The sequence below is a fragment of the Pithys albifrons genome, chromosome 19 (assembly GCF_047495875.1).
Source record: "Pithys albifrons albifrons isolate INPA30051 chromosome 19, PitAlb_v1, whole genome shotgun sequence".
Classification (NCBI taxonomy): domain Eukaryota; kingdom Metazoa; phylum Chordata; class Aves; order Passeriformes; family Thamnophilidae; genus Pithys; species Pithys albifrons.
In genome coordinates, this window is record NC_092476.1 from 6,667,185 (window position 1) to 6,687,271 (window position 20,087).

General features: G+C 49.8%; 1 protein-coding gene across 1 annotated transcript; it reads right to left on the minus strand.

Moving 5' to 3' along the window:
• Window positions 1-295: 295 nt before the first annotated feature.
• GGA3 (golgi associated, gamma adaptin ear containing, ARF binding protein 3) lies at window positions 296-20,073 on the minus strand. The gene is made up of 17 exons (XM_071573523.1): window positions 20,001-20,073; window positions 14,438-14,522; window positions 13,635-13,710; window positions 13,086-13,184; window positions 12,166-12,289; window positions 11,297-11,400; window positions 10,703-10,783; window positions 9,723-9,860; window positions 8,664-8,745; window positions 8,109-8,225; window positions 6,899-7,168; window positions 6,190-6,257; window positions 5,488-5,810; window positions 4,785-5,050; window positions 4,470-4,639; window positions 3,663-3,773; window positions 296-2,553 (listed from the first exon to the last, which is right to left on the minus strand). Exons 1-17 carry the CDS (start codon window positions 20,038-20,040, stop codon window positions 2,443-2,445), a joined length of 2,265 nt encoding a protein of 754 aa, XP_071429624.1. The 5' UTR covers window positions 20,041-20,073; the 3' UTR covers window positions 296-2,442.
• Window positions 20,074-20,087: the final 14 nt, after the last annotated feature.

Here is a 20,087-nt window from a genome sequence, read left to right on the forward strand (position 1 = left end):
TTTTTTAGTTTTTATGAAGGAACTGCATCACAATGTTACAGTTGCTTGTTCCAGCTTGGCCTGGCAGGCCTCCCCTGGTGCAATGAGCCTCAGTTCAGTTTTCCTTGGATTTCTTGGTTTCTTTGCCTACCCAGAACTGAAATGAAGGCCACATTTTACACCAGTGGGCTCTTAGAAACAGCAGCTTCTCAGTTTTTGCTTAGTTTGGATGGTCTTGAGTCGATGGGTTGGGTCTGAGGCTTCCCAGAACCAGCAGTGCCCTCCACAAGCCATCACGAGAAAGGGCCAGCCCAGAGCCAGGTAGGGAAGGTGATTTATTGAACATGCAGCAGCACAAATGCAGGGGAGAGGCATGTACAGATGGGGCTGTTGGGGATGAAGCAGGAACCTCCCCCACAGACAAGGAACATTCATGGTTCAGTTTCCAAAGGTTTCACAGCACACTCCAGGCAACAGGACCTGTCTGGCTGTGCTGCTGTGACACAGAATGCAGCCGCTCTGCAGGAAGCACCTGTGCCCTCCTGCCTCCCTCCAAGTCACAGTGAGATCCACCTGCAGGCATGGAAAGCAGTGGAGCTGCTCCTCAGGACCCACTGCCCCAACCCAAGTGCTGCCTCCATGCCTGCTGTGTCTAAAGTGCTGGCAAGAACGTGCCCGAAGCAGAGAATTCTCTCCTTGTCCCTTATCCCAGTCCATCGATTTAAAACTGCTTTCTTCAGGATCCAAACAACACCCCCATCCCTCTCACCTGCCTTCTCCTTCAGGGGGCTGACAAGGCTGAGGCCTCCATGAGCTTGGATTCCACCTTCAGGGGCTTCTACTCTGATGAGGCCCTCAGGCCTGTGAATCCCCCGTTTTTCACCTCTAGGGATTTTTTCACTGCAGCACAGCAAAAGAAATGGAACTATAAATCACTCCAAACTGTGTTTTGCAGCAATGGGTTTTTACAGCCACTGCTCCTTCCAGCAGCACCTTCTCTGGAGTTTTCCTCTCAGAGGAAGGAGTATCCTCCTGTTTTCTGCTTTGCCCTGTGCTGCTCCCACTCCCAGTTTGGGAAGAGCTGTTGCTTGACAGCACTGCTGGAAATGCAGAGCTGGGTGTCCAAGGACTGTCCAAGCACCTGCCTGTGCTTGTGTCAATGGATGATAAACCCCCCCATCAAGTTACAACACTCTGACTCAGCTCGTTCAGGCACTGCTTGAGATTGGAAATTGAGAGGGAGAAGGAAGGGGCTGCTGGAACCAAGTTTTGGAGGTTTAAACCTGGTTTCTGGGATGCTGTAGCTAAGGGGTCAGCTCTTCTGCCCTGATGGCACAGAACACTGATATCCAGCAAAACTGCTTTCCCTTTTGTGGGGACAATTGCACTTTGCCACTTAATACAGGGAACAAAGAAAACAGGGCATTAACCCAGCACAGCCCTGTCACAGCCCAAGGGAGCCTCTTCCTTTCTCTGCCTGCTTGTTCTGATAACCCTACAGCTCTTCTATTTACATCTTGTAGGTCATTGTACTCAGCTCAGTAAAACAGAGTGTTCCACTACACTAATAATACTGCCTGCATGAGGGGACATGAGAGGCATCTCTCCTTACCCCTGGATTCAGTCACTGCCCCTGACTAGTGATTGTAAAGACAGTTCTGCACTAAAGGTGCTGTCCCTCACTAACACCGATGAACACCTCCCAGCCCTGTTACCTCCTCACTACACATTTCCTCTTTTCCCCACACTATGGAATGCAATGGAGGCAGAAAAATAACCAGTGTAACCCTTTGCAGACAAAGCCCAGCCCCAGCTGCCCAACAGGGAGGCAGCAGGGCAGCAGTATAAAATAAATACAACAGGTAAAGATACAGCAGTGTGGCACACAGGGAGTGAGGGGCTGCTTACACGGGCCCTTGGGAATGAAGCAGGAGAGGGGGGAAGGGAGCTGAGTGCCGTTTCAGTGTAAAAAAGAAGCATTCCCTCAGGGAGCAGCGCTCTGGCTCGGCATGCTCGCGGGTCAGCAGAGGGAGGGCTCATGTCGGGGCTCTGCCCGGAGCTCACGGCATCATCGCCCCACCAGCCTGTGGGATCTCTGGACAGCAGTGCAGGGACAAGACAGCCAAATCCCCTTCTGCTGACAGGTCTCCCCTCGAAATACAGTAACTTCAAGTTTAACAGAGTGGAAGATAGAACCAGATTCACCCAGAGGTTGTGATAAAAGCAGCCAGCACTGCCTGTCACTGGCCGCCGCTCTGTTCATGCTTGGCATAAATGTTCCAGGGCCCCTTCAAGGTGGGGCACAACATTCTGGACTACAGCTACAAGCAGAGTGGTCAGGACATGTAAACAAAGCTGAACATCACCAGTGGATAGCATGTGTGTTCCTCCCCACGGCACATCCGCTCCAGTCCTGTGGGATCCTGCCCTGGTTCTGTCACAGTCTCTGGCAGTGTCCTGAGGTCATAGATTCCCCCACTGCTCTACTGGGGGAAACTGATCCACTTCTCCCACTTCTGTGCTGGGCTGGTCTCCCAGGGTGAAGGTCAGTCTGTACCTCAGCCTCACCTTCTCCTGCAGGAAAGACAAAACCCAAAGGCAACATGAGAACAGCCCCAGCTCAACAGCCCTGAACAAAACACTTCACTGTTACAGCTCTACAGAGAGCACAACACTTGTGCTGTACACAGCAGGGGGAGGAGGGCTCAGGTTAAACTCATGCAGCAGGTTCAGCTATTTAAAAATCTGTTCACTTTGTTTTCTATAAAAGTTTTACTACCTAATGTGGAGCAGGAGGAGAAGAGCATAAATGACCTGTCATCAGAGGTTGCATAGATGTGGCCAGCACACATTGCTCAGCTGCTCTTCAGAGAGCCTGAAGAATGCTCCTGGAATAGTTCCAACACTTTCAAAATTAAATTCCTCAAGGCACTTCCATGTACCTCACAAAGTTATTCAACCAAACCCTCTGATGTTCATCCTTTGGATCTCAGAGTTTTCAGCCAACACACTAAGGATGCTTTTGTTGTAATTCTCATGTAGTCACTTCTACATAATCAGAAAGTCCTTCAGTTCTGGGTTTTATGGAGAGGCCACTGCAACAGCTACAGCAAGGAAAAACAGCTCCTCAGATGCTCCCAGCACAATCAGCAGAAAAGAGTGTTGACCCCACAGTGTCCCTGGTCACAGGTACATCCTCAGAGAATAATGGAGCAGGCACGATCTGACATTTGTCTGTTGGTTCATCAAAAGCACTGCAACAGCACTAGTTAATTTAGCATTGATTATTTACTAGCAAAGCCAGGCACTTCAGTGCACAGGGGAGTCACAAACCCTGGATGCAGCTCTGCTACCCTTTAAAGCTGAGCCTGACATGACCCTCGAGTTTTGCTGGGAGAAATATCCAGTCCTTCTCATACCTCTCCTTGCTGCCCAAGTCTGTTGGGAAGAGCCTCCTCTAGCCCTGAACTGAAACACCAACGTTCCACAGCAACCACCTCCAGAGGACATGTTAGGATCACAGAATCACTAAGGCTGGAAAACACCTCCAAGATCATTGAGTCCAACCTTTTAGGAAGAAAACAGCTGTAGCTGCTCAAACACTTGGTCCAACCCCTTCAGAGAGTTCAGCTGGGATCAGATATGTGTGACAAGGGCAGGGCAAACCCCACTGTCCCTCTCACCTTGGCAGGATTTGCCAGAAGCATGACCTGGGTGATGGCAGCAGGTGGCTGGATGGGATTGAATGGAGACAGCTCAGTGCCAGAGGGAGGCTGGAGCTTCACTTTCATAGACTGCAAGTGGAAAAGAAAACAGAACCTCAGGAAATATCTCCTATCTTGGGGACAGTGAAAGATGCATGCACAGGCTGGAGGGACAATGGCACACATCCAAACAGAGGACAATCAGTCCACAGGTGAGGATGAGGGAACAAGAGCCAGCCTAGCTTGTTCAACATGACAGGAACATGCAGACCAATCAGCCCAGAGCAAAAACACCGGTCAGGGACCACCACCAGCACTTTCCTATCTGAGTGCTCCTGTCAGAGGTCTTGATGTGAACACCTTCATGACACAGACTGCAGCTGAGATTGAGCCATGTTCAAAACACAAAGCTGGCCATCCAAAATTATCCAGGTGCAGTAAGACTAGAGTGGAATGTAGTGTCAGATCTAGGATGACTGTTAGAAATGCTGATTCTAAAGACCTCAAAGGTGACTCTACCCATGCAACAGTCCTATCACTGTGTGGTCAGAGCCACTATTATGAACACAGATGTGTTGACTTTGGATAGTAAGAAAAACAGAACACCTGCAGTTCTTACTTATCCTGTCCAGTGTTTTCTGCCTCTGACAACAACCTTTGTGTTTTGGAAATGGGCAGAGCACAGCCTATGGAAAGGCAGGACCAGGCTGTCCCACATCCCCAAGTCTATCCCCAGGCCTCCCCAGACATGGTCCCACCCCCCAGGGTGTCCCCCTTTGTCCCCACCTTGGGCACAGCCGCCTGCAGCACGATGTTCCTCACGGGGAGCGGCGCCGTGTTCAGCATGGACACCACCACGACCAGCACGTCCGAGCGCCCCGGGGGGCACTCCCTGGCGAAGTGCAGCAGGATCCGGAACCCGTTCTTGTCGTAGGCTGTCACCGGGAGGGCACTGCCTGGGAGGGGGAGAGCATCCAGCATTATGGAGCAGCAGGTGATCTGAGGCATGTGCAGCTGGGGCTGCTCAATCCCCCTCTCTACTTCACGAGCTTTGCCTTTAAAAATACGTTCAGAGTAAGGTGAAAAACCTGAGGTACTTACTGGGCTTAATGGACTCCAAGGGCACGTGGACATTGGCCAAAGAAATTTCAGGCGCTTTCATGGGACTGCCTTGCTGCTGGAATGATGCTGGCTGGAAGAGAGGACTTCCTGACCCAGCAGTGCAGCTGCCTGGGAAAGGAGCTGGAGGGGCTCCAGGGGCAGTGGCTGGCAGCCCTGCAGGTGCTGCTAATGGGGCAGAGGTGACAGTGCCTGGCAAAGCCACCCCAGGGAACACTGAGGGTGTGGCCATGCCCTGGGAGGCAGTCCTGCAAGAGACAGAAACAGGGAATGGAGCTGGAAGTGAAGCAGGCATTTCACAAACACCCAGAGAGAACAGCAGATCATGAGGGCAAAGCAGCAGCCTGGAGCCAGACTGGAATCTGTGACTCCACAGGGTTTCACCTAAGCAGAGCTACAAGGACAGTGGTGGTGGTAGGGCTGGGGTCACTTCTGTAAGCCAGGAAGGAAAAGCAGAGCCCCACCTTGGTGAGGGTGGGCAAGGCTGAGATGGGCAAAGGTCTCTGTACCTTTACAGCCTGTTCCCCTTTGCATTCACTTGTAAACTGAAACCTCTGACACAAAAAATCCCAATCCCACATTTGTGCCAAACCAGAGAGTTGGAAGTCACCCTCAAAGCCTGGAGCTGCAGCAAACTGGGCTTTCTAACTGCAGAGCCAAAGCAAAGTCCAGGACTTCTGGTTACCCTTTGGCTTCATCCAGGAGTTGTCCCAGTGCATCCATTTTATGAGCCATATTGGTGCCCACAGATGAGCTGAAGTATCCAGGAGCAGCTGGAATAGTCTTGGGAGGCCCTGCAGAGGCAGCTGGGCCAGCAGAGAACACAAATGGTGCTGAGTTTGGTGCTGGGATGGGGGGAACAGTCTGGGAAGCTGGGAAAGCAGAAGGCAGCGTCGCTGACGACCCACACGTGGTCTGAGGAGTGTGATGGAGAAGAGGGTTCCCTGCAGGGTTGCAAGAAACAGGCACCATCTTCGGGTTAAAGAAATCCAGGTCCAGCTGGTCATTCTGGAAGAGAAGACAAGTAGATGCTCTCACTGGCTGCTCCCCCCTGAGGCAGAGATGGCACAGTTACAGAGGGAGAGAGGTTTACCATAAACACGGGTGCTGGGTGGCAAACAGCAAAGTCTGTGGCTTATGTCAGGGCTACATCTGATCTGTAATTTAAGCAAAGGGAGGGCCAACATCATGGGGATAGTTGGGGAACTGAGAAAGCCAGGTTCAGGGATATCTACTCTGTTTAAACACAGCTATCCCAGATCTTAGGGCTAAGCCAGACTGCCCCTATGCCTGTATGTATGACCACATGCTTCTCCAAAGTGAGTGCCCCGAGACCTCTCACAATGACAACCCCTCCCTCCCCTTCCACACAGACCCTTCTCTGTACCTCAAACATGTTCCACTGGTTGTTTTCTGAGGTTTCCTTCCCTCCTGCAGGGGCTGGGTCATTCAGGCCTGGAAGGAAGAACAACAAGCAGGTGACTGGAGGAGAAAATGAGGCCAGTGTCATCTCTTGGCTGCTGTTTCAGTACTATCAAACTACCAGAGCCCAAGAACCTGATGAAACATTGAGATGGGCTGCAATGCTATGATGAGGAAAAGAGACTGACAGTACCAGCAGCAAACAGGCCCCTCCTGCACACAGCCCTTGTAATGCTTCAGCTCCTCTAACCCTTCAGCTCTTCCAACCCATCCTGACTTGTACTGTCTCTTGCTGTTCACATCCGGGCTCCACAGGCAGGCATTCTGCAGGCTCCCATGCACAGCCCCTCTGAGGCACCTTCTCCTTAGCACAGCCCTCAAACCAGGGCTGAATCTGTCACAAACTGCAGCCTGCACACCCAGCATGTCCCAGCACCTCCAGAGACCAGACTGCAACTGCACTCAGTAGTTACTTCCTTGCAGCCAACTCTGGGAAGAGTATCTGATACCGACTCCCTCACCAAGTGTAATATTCGGGATCCAGACAAGGGTTCCCAGGACTCCAAAGGCACCTCACGCCCCCTTCAAACCCGCCACAGCACAGCCAGCCTGCACAGAAGCAGCCTTTGTTGGGATGTGTGGAGCAGCCCTTTCCAGGCCCCTCAGTGCCTTACCCAAGCACAGGAGCTCCTCATCCAGCAAGGAGAGGGAGTTGGATGCACTGCCCTGCTGAGCGGGCGCCGGTTCTGCCTGGCCGGAGGAGCTGCCCCGCAGCGGCGCCAGCGCCTGCGGTGGAGGGGGCAGGATGGGGATCTCGGCCGGGGCTGGGGCCGTGCTGGGGTTTGGAGCCAGACTGGGGGGTGGCACCGGAGCTGCTGCAGTGCTGGGGACATCCAGGCCAGCAAGGTCGATGAGGGTGTTGAGATTGTTTGTGGAGTTACTCCCTGCAGCAAACAGGAGAAGAGCACTAGTAGGGAGGAAGGCAAAAGGCTCAGAGCAACCCGCATGTACAGAAGAAATCAGCAGAGATGGTTTAGGTATCACAGATCCTCATTTGATTAAGACTTATGGCTCTTTGTAACAGAACAGGCATTTGCTGTCCTCAGACTATGCAAATCAACTCAAAGACCTCCGGAAATTATACACAAAAACCTGTTGCAGCCACTACTCCTTCCCCAGTGCTTCTTGTAGCACAATTCAACAACTTCTCAAAATCTCTTGAGCTCAGATGAGTCTTTGGGAGATCCTACAGCATTACAACAAACACAGGCTACCAGAAGGCTTCAGAGCTGAGGAAAATTCATACTGTTTTCATCCTCACACTTAGGGCAGTCTTGTCCCAATAAGATGCCAGGCAGCATCACACATTGCTCTAGTGCTCTCCTGGCAGGAATGTTTAAGTGACTCCCCAACAGTAATTCTGTCACACACATGTCCAGAGCTTTCAGTGGTGAAGCTGAACTGTGAAGTGGGCAACTGGCCTAAATTCACAAATGAATTGCTGGCAAACACAGGAACAGGAGTCCTGTCCCAGCTCCCACTCTCCAGCTCTTGTGCTTTTGGGAAAATTGTCTTCTTATTTGTCAGCATTAATAAACAGGACAAATGTGTGGAAGGAAATGTATTATTACTTCCAGCCACACACACTGCTCAGGTGCAGGTTTGCTGCTGAGGTCATTAAAGGTTTCCCATGGAATATGCCAAGCTGCAGCACTGCTGCTCGAGTCCAGAACTGTTGCACTGCTAAGGGGATTCCTGTCCCCCTGTGACTCACAACCTGATGGCCACAAAGAACCATCAAAAGCCACTTCACCCAAACTAACAGGAAACACTGCTCAAAATTGCAGGATTCACAGTTACATAGTTGGCTTCCCAGGAACTCACCTTCCACTACAGGCATCCCAGGCAGATCCACTTCACCATTGATCACTTGCCCCTCTATTATTTTTTTATATGAATTTATCACACGAGATAAATTGTCACTGGCCTGCAGAATATCTCCTACATGCAAGAGAGACAAAAATGACCTCCAGGGCTTTAGTCACTTTGTTCCTACTAATGCTGAGAGTACTCAATTATCAACTAAATAATCACCAAGAAAAACATGTAAATACTTGGCTATGAGCTCTATCACTCTGTATCTGTGCCACACTTGTCTAAGCAATACCCTGACCTTTCTAGCTGCAAGCAAACTGCAGTAACAAGGTAAAAATCAGTTCTAGGCTGTTCCCCACACAACTCCCTTTCCCTCCCAAAGCAGTTGTCTCCCATTATTGCCCCCCACCAACTCTATTGTCCAGTCCTTGCCTGAACTGAAATGATAAAGAGGCAAGGATTGTCCTTTATCTGCTTGCTCAAAGCAACAGGCATGCAGTGACAGCTGAACCCTTGCACAGGTCACAAAGGCAATTAAAAAAGGACAGGTGTTGCTGAGTTTACCCAGACTGCTGTCATTGTCCTCTGTCTCACTGGCCAGCTTGAACAGCGTCCGCCTCTTGGTTTCACACCTTTCATAGAGCTCCTGGGAAGACAAATTAGGACCAAGGGTTTCATCAGCCAGGAGCCACTGCCAGCAGCACCAGCCAGCATGGTGACTGCCAGCCATGCTCTGGCAAGCCCAGAGGAGAGCCCAGCCTGGCTGTGCCACTATGGCAGCACTGCCAGGACTCCCCTCTCTGTCCTTTTCAGAGCTGAGCCTGGGGGGATAAACACAACCTGAGTTTCCAACACACCTCTCAGTCCTCCCTCACACCAGCTCTAGTCCCAAACAGATGGTCATTCCTTGGAACACAGGAGTCCCCAAAAGCCCAAGGAAGAGCAAAACTGTGCTTTAACAAGATGTGCTGCAACCACTACTCAGAGACTGCAACCACACAGCAGAAAGGTGGCAAGAACAGAATGTATCACAGACACAAACAAGTTTCTTAAGCTCCTTGCCATTGGTTCAGGAATTTGTTGTTAAAAACAAGCAATTTTTACTTTTAAAATTGGATAATGTGCAATTCTTCAAGGCCCTGGACCTACCCAGCCATTCTCAATGGCTGTTTTGATTTTTACCTCCCTGATGTTCTCACAACCCAACAAAATGAGCTAAAACTCTGTCTCTGAAGGGGAAGAATCGTTTTCTGCCCCATTCAGCCTTTAGTTTATCCACCCCCAGTGCTGTACAGAACAGTTATATGACCTGCAATCCATGTGTCCTCACAGGATCAAGGATTACAAACTGCATCTTCCTGATTCTCCCACTCTGCACCTTTGGAAAGCAGTTGCACATCACTTCAAGCATGTGCAAAACTGAGCTACCTCCCCACTGTGTCCTCTGGTGAAAGGTGTTAAAAACACTGATACTTTTTGCCTGCTGTTTCCAGCAACTGCTCCTGTTTGTCACCACTGCTCTCCACTTTACCGCACCGTTTGCAATTCTCTGCAAAACTCAAGTCTGGAAGAAGGACAGACTCACTCCAGGGTTTCTGGGAAGAAGGAGCAGCTCAGACCCACCTTCATGAGCTCCCTGTCAGCCTCTGATGAGTCCTCTTTGCTGTAATGAACCAACATCTCATTCAGCAGCTTCACATTGTTGTTGACCTCCTCCAGCGTGTGCATGCGCTTCGTCACCTTCTGGATCCGAGCCTCGTCCTTCAGGGTGTGAAACACAGAAAAGTTGAGTTTCCCTGGAAAGGTCACAGCATCACAACCACAGGTGTTATCTGTGAACATGTCAAGTAATGTCCACTTACCCTGTATGTCCTAAGTCTCATTAAAAAGACTTTGATGTATGATTATACCACTAAAAACAGAAAAGTTCCCAAAAGTTCCTTTGGGAAGTTCCTTTACAGGAGAATTTTTTTGTTAATTTCATTTGGTTTGGGTTTTTGGGATTTTTTTGTTCTTTTCATGCCATTTAACAAAAAAGAAGCAACACAGTTACCACGAACAAGCAGCATTCCCTGGTGGAAAATGACCACCCATCTCTGATTTGGGATTCCAACTCAAGATGGAGGAGAGTCTGCCCTGGGGCCAAGAGGAGCTCCAAGGGAAACATTTCAATACCCTACACATCCTCTCCAGTCTAGAAGCTACTCTTTTTTTGCTAGAACCCCAGTGAGTCACTTCCTGGACTCCAGAGTTTTGGAATGCCTGCCATGGGTGGATGCATCCCAGCCCTACAAACAGGAAGGTGTCTCCATGAAGGCTGTGAGAACACCCAGCCCAGTGACTCAGCCCCCAGCAGTGGTACCAGGGGGCTCCCACCCAGCCCTGATACAAAATACCACCTTGAGTGATGAGAATGTAGTTAATTACAACAAGGGACATTCAATTCTTGCTCCATCTTCCACCAGAGACACCAACTGTGGACATTTCTGGGACACAAACATCTCCCAGGTGTGAGCTACAGCTCTCCATCATTTTGAAGTCAAATTGCTTAAAACCTGGAAAGCAGATTGCTGACCTGGACCAATCCTACAGGAATTTCTTACCTCTTTTACCATGGATTTTATAAGCTTGTTGGCCTCTTGTAAATCATCTGGGTTTTTGCTTTTCAGCAGTTTGGCTAGAAGCTGTAAGAGAAGAGGAGGATATTCAGGAAACAAACAAGGACCCATTGGCAAAGGGAAAGGAATCCAAGTGAACAATTCAGGGGAAAAGGGATACAGCCCAGTAACACAAAGCTTACACAGCCTTCACAGTCACAGGAACTTCAGCAGGAGTCATCTATGGTTTATTATTTTATGTGTGTTGCTGCCTTTCTGCTTCTGCACAGGACACACTGTGAAATCTCAGATTTCTGATACTAGACAATTATTCCTCCCAGACACCACTTTTGGTCCTGTGTGACACATTCTCTGCCCTGCAGGGCTCCAGCAGGATGGCACTGGCACCAGAACAACCCCATAATGGCAACATAGACAAGGCCTTAACTGGAACTTTGGGCTAAGCAGGTGGGAGAAGCAGTGAATTTTGCTGAAGTGCACAAAAATAAAAGCCCCATTAGTATTCTTTGCTTCCTTATTCTAAATGTGCAGTGAGTAATCACTTTTCCTTAGGGATTATGATACAGGTCTTTGCTGTACCTTGGATTTCTCCTCATCATCAAACACAGGGTTTTTGGGACGAGGTGGTGGAGAAGGAATCAGGGTTCTGTCTGCAGGAATCACAGGATCAAACATGACGATCCCTGGAAGCAGAAAGGGAACCCCTGAGGGTGGGCACAGTCACACCAGGCACGGCTCCCAGCTATTCCCAGCTATTCCCAGGCTGCTGCTGCCACCACTGTCCCAGTGAACGAGACACATCCAAAGCCCTGACCTGATTTTACCTTGATGTTCTCCCAACCCCTCAACACGAGCTAAAACTTCCTCAGAAGGAGAGGAACCATTTTCTGCCTCATTCAGGCTTTAGTTCACCCATCCACAGAGCGAGGAGAGACAGTTATGACCTGTAATCCCTGTGTCTTTACAGGACAGGATGGTTTCCAGAGCTTTCCTGGAACCAATTTTTCTTGTGTTGAAACCCCTGAGCTTTTTTGTTGTGCCTACACCAAAAATGTGCATCAGCTGAGCTAAAGGTGCAGCTGTGAAGCCATCCAGTTACAAGAACACAAAAGGTTGCTACTTGAAGGCTTTTATTTCACTTTCAATTAGACTTGTTCAAATAATTTAATAACTAGTTCCACCAAAAAAAGCCCAAAACCACCTAAAATAGGCCCTTCAAACCAAAATGAAAGTATTTGCAAGGTATTTAACTAATTTAGTTTAAAAAGCCAATCCAACCAGCCCAAGGCATTTAAACATAATGAAAAGCTTTTCAGAGAATTTCTCCTGTGTTCCATCTCCCCTCAGAGCTTGCCTTGACCCCATTTAATTAGAAGCTGTATATTTTGTGGCACTCCTGCTTAAAGCACAGCTCCAGAAAATGCAGGAATGAGCTGCTGACTTCCTACCTTGTCTCTTCAGCATGTAATAGGCATCCTTGATCTTGGATTCCTCTGGCAATGCCACTGTCCAGCTGTACAGCAATTCAATGACTTTGGACTTCACCTTCTCTGACACTCGGTCTCCCAGATACTAAGAGTGGAAAAATATGTAAATTCTTCACATTCTCCATTTCTTTTTAAAAATAAAGCTCAAAGCCAGAGAATGGGAGCTCAGTGATACATATTAGAAGGTGTATAATCCAAGTTCCAAGATGATCTAAGATACATCTTATTAATATGAAAAAAGCTCCTCTAATAGATTTGAGGTAACAGTGAAGAGAAGCTTTGTGATTATCTTCAGCAAAAGAAGCAGCAGCTGTTCTGTTGGCTTCAGGATTTTGCTATTTAAAAATTACAGCAATCAGATAACCACCCCCTCCTCTGTCTTAAGGGAGAGAGTCTGGGAACACTTTGCTGCATCCATCATGCCATGGGGATGATTTTCACCACATTAAACTGATCATGAATGTTGGGGGACTTGGCCAGGCACTCTTTACACATCAGTCAGCACCACAGTGAGGGCTAAAACCCTGTGCTGTGTTGCCAAGTCTCCTGTTTTACCCTCTGCATCACATTTCTCTTCCACTGTTGCTGGTGTTTTGTTTTTTAAAACATCACAGCCCAAGTTTTAGAAGCCCTTGAGTTGCATGAATGATTAGAATAGCACAGAGTCGATACACTGAGGGTAAACATGAACATCTTAATGAGAAAAATACTAAGCAGAGCATAAAAAACCCCCAGACAACAAAAATTTAGCTAACAAATGCTCTTGAATATAGGCTGATAAATGCAATGAGCCAGACAGAACACTGCAAACATTCTGGATGTTGCCTGTAGCTTATGATGTCAAACAAAAACTAATTACAGCCACAGACTCAGGGACGGACCTTTGGAGACACGACTTTTATTAACTCGTTTAAAAAGCGAAACTTCCCAACTTCATTATGAAATCTCCTCCCACAATTCTTCATACAAGCTTCCAGCACCTGCATTCAAGGAGCAAAAACAAGGGCTGAAATGAACACCAAACCCCTACACAACCAGCGTGTGTTCTGCTGTCAGGGGAGGGGAAGGGGCGTGTCAGTGGGACACACATCCCTGCCCCAGGCTGGCATCAATCCCACGGTCAGGGGTGACACAACAGGACCTGGTGTCCCACCCTCAGCCAGGTGTGTCTGGGTCTGTGTTGTCACCATCAGCTCTCATTACAATGATCTCGCTGAAGGTAACAAACAAAAGCAGCTCAAACCAACCCAGTTATTTCTGCCTGCTCTGTGGCTGATGGGCAGGCTGGGCACTCCAGGGATGGATGGACTGTGCTCCCTCCCACCCTCCACTCCCTCCCAGGGAGGGGAATCAGCCCCCAGCTGACCCCATGGACACTCCCTGTGCTCCCCTAAGGTGATGGATTTAAGACAGGGGTAAGGACTACCTACTGTCAAGGCTTGGACTGCCTCCCATTCCTGTGGAGACTGGATTTTATGAGCCAGGAGCCTCACAGCAATCTGTGGCCTGGAACAGAGCACAGCCCTGTCACACACAAAGCAAACACGGTGGAGCTTTTTCAGACTTTCACAAACTCTGCCGTTCAAATGAAATGTCTTCCACACAATTAAAAGGAAGTGCCATTAAGTACTTTTTATCTTTCCATTAAGTACTTTTTATCTTTCCATCACAGAGGCAACAAGAAACGTTCAGGGCATCTTTCTAAGCCTGGGTGTCTGTACATATGGAAGGCAGAGAGGGCTGACAGTCTGAGCCAGCAATTCCAGATTCCTCCTTGGGTGTGGCCAAACATCTCTCCTTACACTTCCCAGCCCAGGAAATCATTTCTCTTGCATTTGTTCCCTTTTTCCAGAAGAAAACACTCCTTCCTCAGCTTTTAGGAATGCTGAGCCAGGAGGTTTCATCAGTTAAGCCCAGTGAGGATTTCAAAGATGCAAAGCCCCACGAGCACCATCAGTGCCTTTCACAGACTGGCAACCAGAAAAAATTTAGCCAGAGGAGAACCCTGGAGCAGCAGAAGCTGAAATTAGAGGTGGATTCCCAGGGCTCAGCCTGAATAAGCCACGCTGCCTTTCACAGAACAGAAACACTTCAAGCATCTTGTCTCTGCTTTAGCCAGATCTCCCTTGTGACATCAGTATATATAAAGAAAACACGAATGTTTGATGGTGAAATGACACATTTTAAACTGTGAACGTTAATTTATGAAGTCTAGAGCGGTTTGGATACCCACCCTTCCAGTTCTTTGTTGATCTGGTCACAGAATCCAATGATGTATTCCCAGTCTTCCTGCCTATTAGAGGGGTTGGTGGCTTTATCTTTGGCAAGGGAAAGAGAACACGTTACCAACCAGCAATAGAAACAGTATAAAAGGTCACATGTTTCCTAGAGAAAAGCATCTGACATCCTTTGCCAACTATAAAACAGGAGAAGTTCACACGTGTACATCTGTTCAAGGAAAAGGGTGTGTCCAAGTGGAGAAATCCAAATATCCAGCAGGAATCACTGCTTTCCAACGAGAGCAGGTGCCAAATCCCAAAGAATTAGGAACAGGCTATTCCCACACTCTAAATGACAGCACAGGATAAAATATTTCAGCTCAGTTTCCTCTGCCTGAAATGCTGTCTCTCTCTTCCTAATTGGCTGTAACATTAAACTCTTTAAAGGTTAAACCCTCACACTTTCTACATAGGAAATTATTTCTGTATTCCCTGGGAGCTTTGCAGAAGCAAGAGCTGGAATATCAGATGTCTAATATAAGTCATTTAGCATTAACACTTGTTTTTGGGATGCCAGCTGATTTGATGGATGCCTAAGCATTTCTCCTGGGAATTATGAACTGAAATTTATTATTATACACTGAGTTCTTCTTGCAAGTGTTTAACACAGAGCCTGTGCCTGATCAGGAACTCCAACCCTGCGTGCTGAGGCCAAGGGATCGATGCTTTGCTGCCAGGGCTATTTCAGGCTCCTGCAGGATCCTCCCCTGGGCATTGGTACCTTGCTGAGTGCACTGATTGCAGAATGTGAGGCTATCAGCATCTTTTTTGTTAGGAATGCATCCTCTCCATGTATTCCACTTAACTCTGATGCAGCACTGAATTTACAGTAGAAAAGATTCCTGCTTTAACCTAATTTTCCAGTCAAGCTGACTGGACATGATGATTTTTCTTTCTTTTAAGAGAAGAAACAACGGGCTCTATATCTAAGGCCTGGCATTTAAGAAGCCTTCCTCAAAACTCTGATACAGTGGAAAGAGATCTACAAAATAAAATATTGCTTAGTCAGGTAGCTCAGAGCAGGAGCTGAAGGACAGGAAAAAACCCAGCACACATCCCTGTACTTTCATCTCAGAGGGAAGCACAACAAAACCAACACATGCTGCATTACAAAGTGTCATTTTTATCATCATTAAAACATATCCTTTTACCTTTCCAGAGGCAGCTAAACCAGCTGTCAGACACCTACTCCAAATCCCCCCTCTCACAGAGCACCTCAGTCCCTGCTGTGCCCGTCCTTACAAGGTTTGCTCGACTTTCCTCCTCCTCACCAAGGGAATTTTTCCATGGGTTGCTCTGTAAAATATTCCACAGGGCTGAATCTCTGTGCCTGCTGACTCTCACGGGATCCCAGAGGAGCAGTGGGCAGCAGCCAGGGGGATTAACTGCAGGATCACACCCTGTGGCACTCGCTGAGCTACCAGGCTAGTCTTGAACTCGGGATTCAAGGGAGGCTCAGTTTAAAACACACCACGTGGCACCCAAACCTTATTACCACATTCCCAACTGCTGAACACCCTGGAAGTGTCACTGAACCATGGACTTACAAGCTAAAGCCTCTTCATGCAAGTCAAAAGATATGGTGGTTGGTGCTCCAAAGCACCCCTGGTGCTCAGCAGGCCCAGAGGGAAAACACTCAGCTCATGGCTGGAGTTAAGGGAGTTTATTCAATAAACTCAAAAGGGCACAAACACCTAAGGACATGCAACAAAATGGACTCTTGGTTGCATGTCCTGAAATTAGGAAAAATATGTGGTACAAACATGAAAATGTAACTGACATTTCCAAGTTTCAAGTGTTTATTTTAAGGCTGTTCCAGACATCTCCATAGATTTGTTATAAAGACACTGGATTATTTCATACTCTCAGGTTGGGTCTCACGTGAAGACAGTGAAGTCTCAGGAGGAGAGTGACAGCTGAAGGGAAGAGCTGTTCCACATGGAGAAACTCCCTGTTTCCAAGATCCATAAAACCTCCACGTGAAGTGCTGGTTCATAAAAATTAATGAGGTTGATCAGAAGTCCTGCCCTGGCCCTGCAGACTGATGTGTTTGCATGACACAGCAGAGCAGGCCACGTGGACAGCTGTTCCCAGGCCAGCACAGCCACACACACATCCCAGAGGGGCAGGATCACCTCGCTTCACCTCTCCAGGACAGTCCCACAGAAAACCATGTCATGTCTGCCAAGGCATAACTTAAAATCCTCTATTTTTATGCAGAATGCTTCAAAATTGGGCAAGGAGCTGCTCTGTACTGCTTTATAACTATGATTCAACCCTTATGCAAAAGGATTCGCTCCAGGATGGAGAGTTTGGTGCTCTGCAATATCAAGTCCTTGGCTTCTCTGTTGAAACTGCCAACCACGGCCCATGTGGCACTTGTTACTTGCTTTCAGAGACACTTGTCCATCAAATCCCATCCTGAAAAATCCCATTTCACACTGGCAATCAAGTGAACCTGAATTAGCAATCAGGGGACAGAACCCCCAGCACCAGCCCAGCCCTGCCCCCGTGTCTGTCCCAGCTTTCAGCTCTCCCTGTGCTCAAACAAAGCTGCTCCACCCCTGCCCTGAGCATCAGAGCCACTCAGCCCTCGGGGGCTCTGCCAGACCCCAAAGCGCTAACGAGGCAACATCAGATGAGTAATTAGATATGAAATGAAGGGGGTTGTTTTCTCCAGAGAGAAACCGCGCTGGAACAGAGAACCACAGGCCATTAACTGGCTGGCAGTGAACGCTCGGGTTTTCCTGGGCTCACTTCTCTCCTAAAGCAAGACAAAAGCCACCCCGACAAAGGGTCTCCCCAGGTCAGGCTCAGCACATGAACTGAGAATCCCCAGCCCAGGCATGTTGAGTCTGACAGTCAGATTCTGTTTGTGTCCCTGGGCAGAAAAGAATGCTGACCCATGACAAACCAAGGGGAAAATAAACGAAGAAAATCATATTTTATGTGTCTGTACCTATTCCATAGCTGGACGTTGCCTGGACCTGACATGAGTTGGATACAACAAGCTTCCTTTGGGATGCAGCAGAAGAGGCAGCGCTGGAGTGGAAGGCTCCAGCTGTGTTTGCGCAACTGACATTGTTTTCCAACCTTCTCCTGTTTCAGCTCAGCGCAGAAGCCGAGCCTGCCAGGAGGGGACAGAAAGGATCACCTTCCCTCATCCCGCTGCCTGGAATGAGGCAGGACACGCAGATGCCGGGTCTGCTGGCTGAGGCACAGCTCTCGCTGCAGCAGCAGGACACGAGGGTGATGTTCCCTCAGGGCTCTGTGACTCCACCTGATGCCAGACAGGGAGGCAGAGACTGCACAAAACCAGGGGAGTCAACCACAGCCAGGGAGAAAATTCCCATCTTCCTGTGGCTGGAAAGCTGGCTGTGCTGCCGAGCCATTCCCTTTAGGAAGGGCACAGCAGGGCACACCCCCAAGGTCAGTGTTAGCCTCAGCTTTGTGATATTACACAAAAACCCCTCGGGGGGCCCGGAGAAAGCCCCGAGCTGCACCAGCCCTGCCTGCCTGGCTCGGACTCCTCCAGTAATTCCCTGGCAGGGAAGGCTCTGGTGCTCCCTGCGATGGGAGGAGCAACACAAGCACAGCAGCACCGATCCCTGTAGCAGTGACCTGGCATAAAAGCACCCTCACAAACCAGAGAGCAGCACTCAAGCCTTGAAAAACACTCTGCAATCAGGCCCTGCCATGTTCCTCACAGTGAGTAAGGCCTTTGGAACCCTTCCCTTAGGCCTGTGCTCAGAGTACCTGCCTGCCTGGCCAAAGGCTCATCACCTCTGCCTTCACTTCCTCAATTAAAAAAATATCCCCACCAAACAAGCAGCCAGGCAGCTTTCCAGGCTGTACAACCCAAAATATCCTTCCTACTAGAGATATTTTCACACACAAACTGAACTGGGTGAGTCAGCTCTCCTCAGAGGGATGGCAAGGAAGGGATGTGGGTGTTTCTTCTTGTGTCTCACTGGCTACAATAAAAGATATTGACAAACTGTGGGAGTTCAGAGGAGGAGCAATAACGGTAAAGGGACAAAAGGCATTGAGCTAAAATGAGAAGGAAGGGCTGAAAACATCTTCTAGTCAGTAACTCGTATAACAGATGATGATAGAATGTACATGGTCAAGTTTTATGTAAAAATACCAATAAAGAAGGAGAATATTTAATCTTGTTTAAGGAAGGATAACTCCAAGGGTAACAGGCTTTACACTCTGGGGTATTTAGGGCAATGACCATCTTCTGCTGTTTGCCCAGTGCCTGACTATTTGGAACTTCACTCACTGCCAAAATTACTAAAAAAACCAAGAAAATCTGGGCAACAAGCTATGATGTGCAGAATGGCCTGCCAGGGACAGCAGCAGGAGCTCCTGTGCATGGAATATATAAGAAACAATTACAGTTCTGACTGATTCATTCAGGAATCACATCCTGATCCGGTGGCGCTGGGCTGGGATCCCACATTTTGTACAGCCAGAGCCCAAAGGGGCACAGGCACACACAGAGGGAAGAGACTCTCAGCAGGAGCCAAGGGGGCTTGTCCCCTGCCTCTGACCTTTAGGACTGGGTGATAAAACATACCTTATCTTGACAAAGGGTTTTGACACATTCCAGCCCGCACGGAATGGATGTGTCCACAGCCACCCTGAAACTGCAGCCAGGCACAAAGCACAGCCTGTCTGCTTGAAAACCGCGGTTGTGTAACACACGAATGCAGTTTATCTGGGAAACACACAGTCCTGACCCTCGCTGACAGCCCTGGGCCTGCACACCCCTCCCCAGGGGAGGGCACAGCGGGGACAGAGAGGAGCCGCGAGGGCAAAAACCAGCACCAGCTGAGCGAGGCGAGCTACAAACCCCGCCGTCCCTCCTGTCAGGGAACGAACACCGGGCCCACGTCCCTCACACATCCCAGGGAACAAACACCGCCAACCCCGTCCCTCACAACTAACCCAGGGAACGACCACCAGCCCTTTATCCCTCACACCTTCCGGGAAACGACCCCCGTCCCTCACACCTGCCACCCCTGGCCCCCGCACCTGTCCCAGGGAACAAACACCGGCTCCCCGTTCCTCACAACTGACCCAGGGAACGACCACCAGCCCCCCGTCCCTCACACCTCCCAGGGAGTGACCACCGGCCCCCCGTCCCTCACAAATGACCCAGAGAACGACCACCAGCCCCCTGTCCCTCGCACCTCCCTAGGGAGCGACCCCCGACCCCTCCCTCAGCGCGGGCACCGCCGGGCGTGGCGGCCCCGCGGCCCCTCCCCGGTGTGCCGAGCCCCGCGTCCCCGGGGCGCTGTGCCGGTCCGTCCCCAGCGCGGTGACACCGCCGGGGGTCCCGCGGGGCTGAGGGGCGGCGCGGCCGGGCGGGGGTTGTGGGGCGGCGATGGGAAGGGCCGGCGCGGAGCGGCCGGCACGGGGTCCCCCAAAGCCGGACGGTCCCCGGGTGCCGGCAGACACCCCCGGGCAGGGCCCCGGCGGCGGGCGGTGCCCTCCCGGCTCGGTACTCACTCAGCCACGACTCTAGGCTCTCCCCCTCCGCCTCCGCCATGTTGCCGGCGCGGCCCTTGGCCCCGCCCCCCGAGCCCCGTGCGAGGG

Coding starts and splice junctions, on each gene's coding strand:
- GGA3 (XM_071573523.1), bottom strand. CDS start 20,040: ATGGCGGAGGCGGAGGGGGAGAGCCTAGAGTCGTGGCTGA. Junction 8,226..8,663: donor GGACAATGACAGCAGTCTGG/GTAAACTCAGCA, acceptor TCTTGCATGTAG/GAGATATTCTGCAGGCCAGT. Junction 6,258..6,898: donor TGAGGAGCTCCTGTGCTTGG/GTAAGGCACTGA, acceptor TCTTCCTTCCAG/GCCTGAATGACCCAGCCCCT.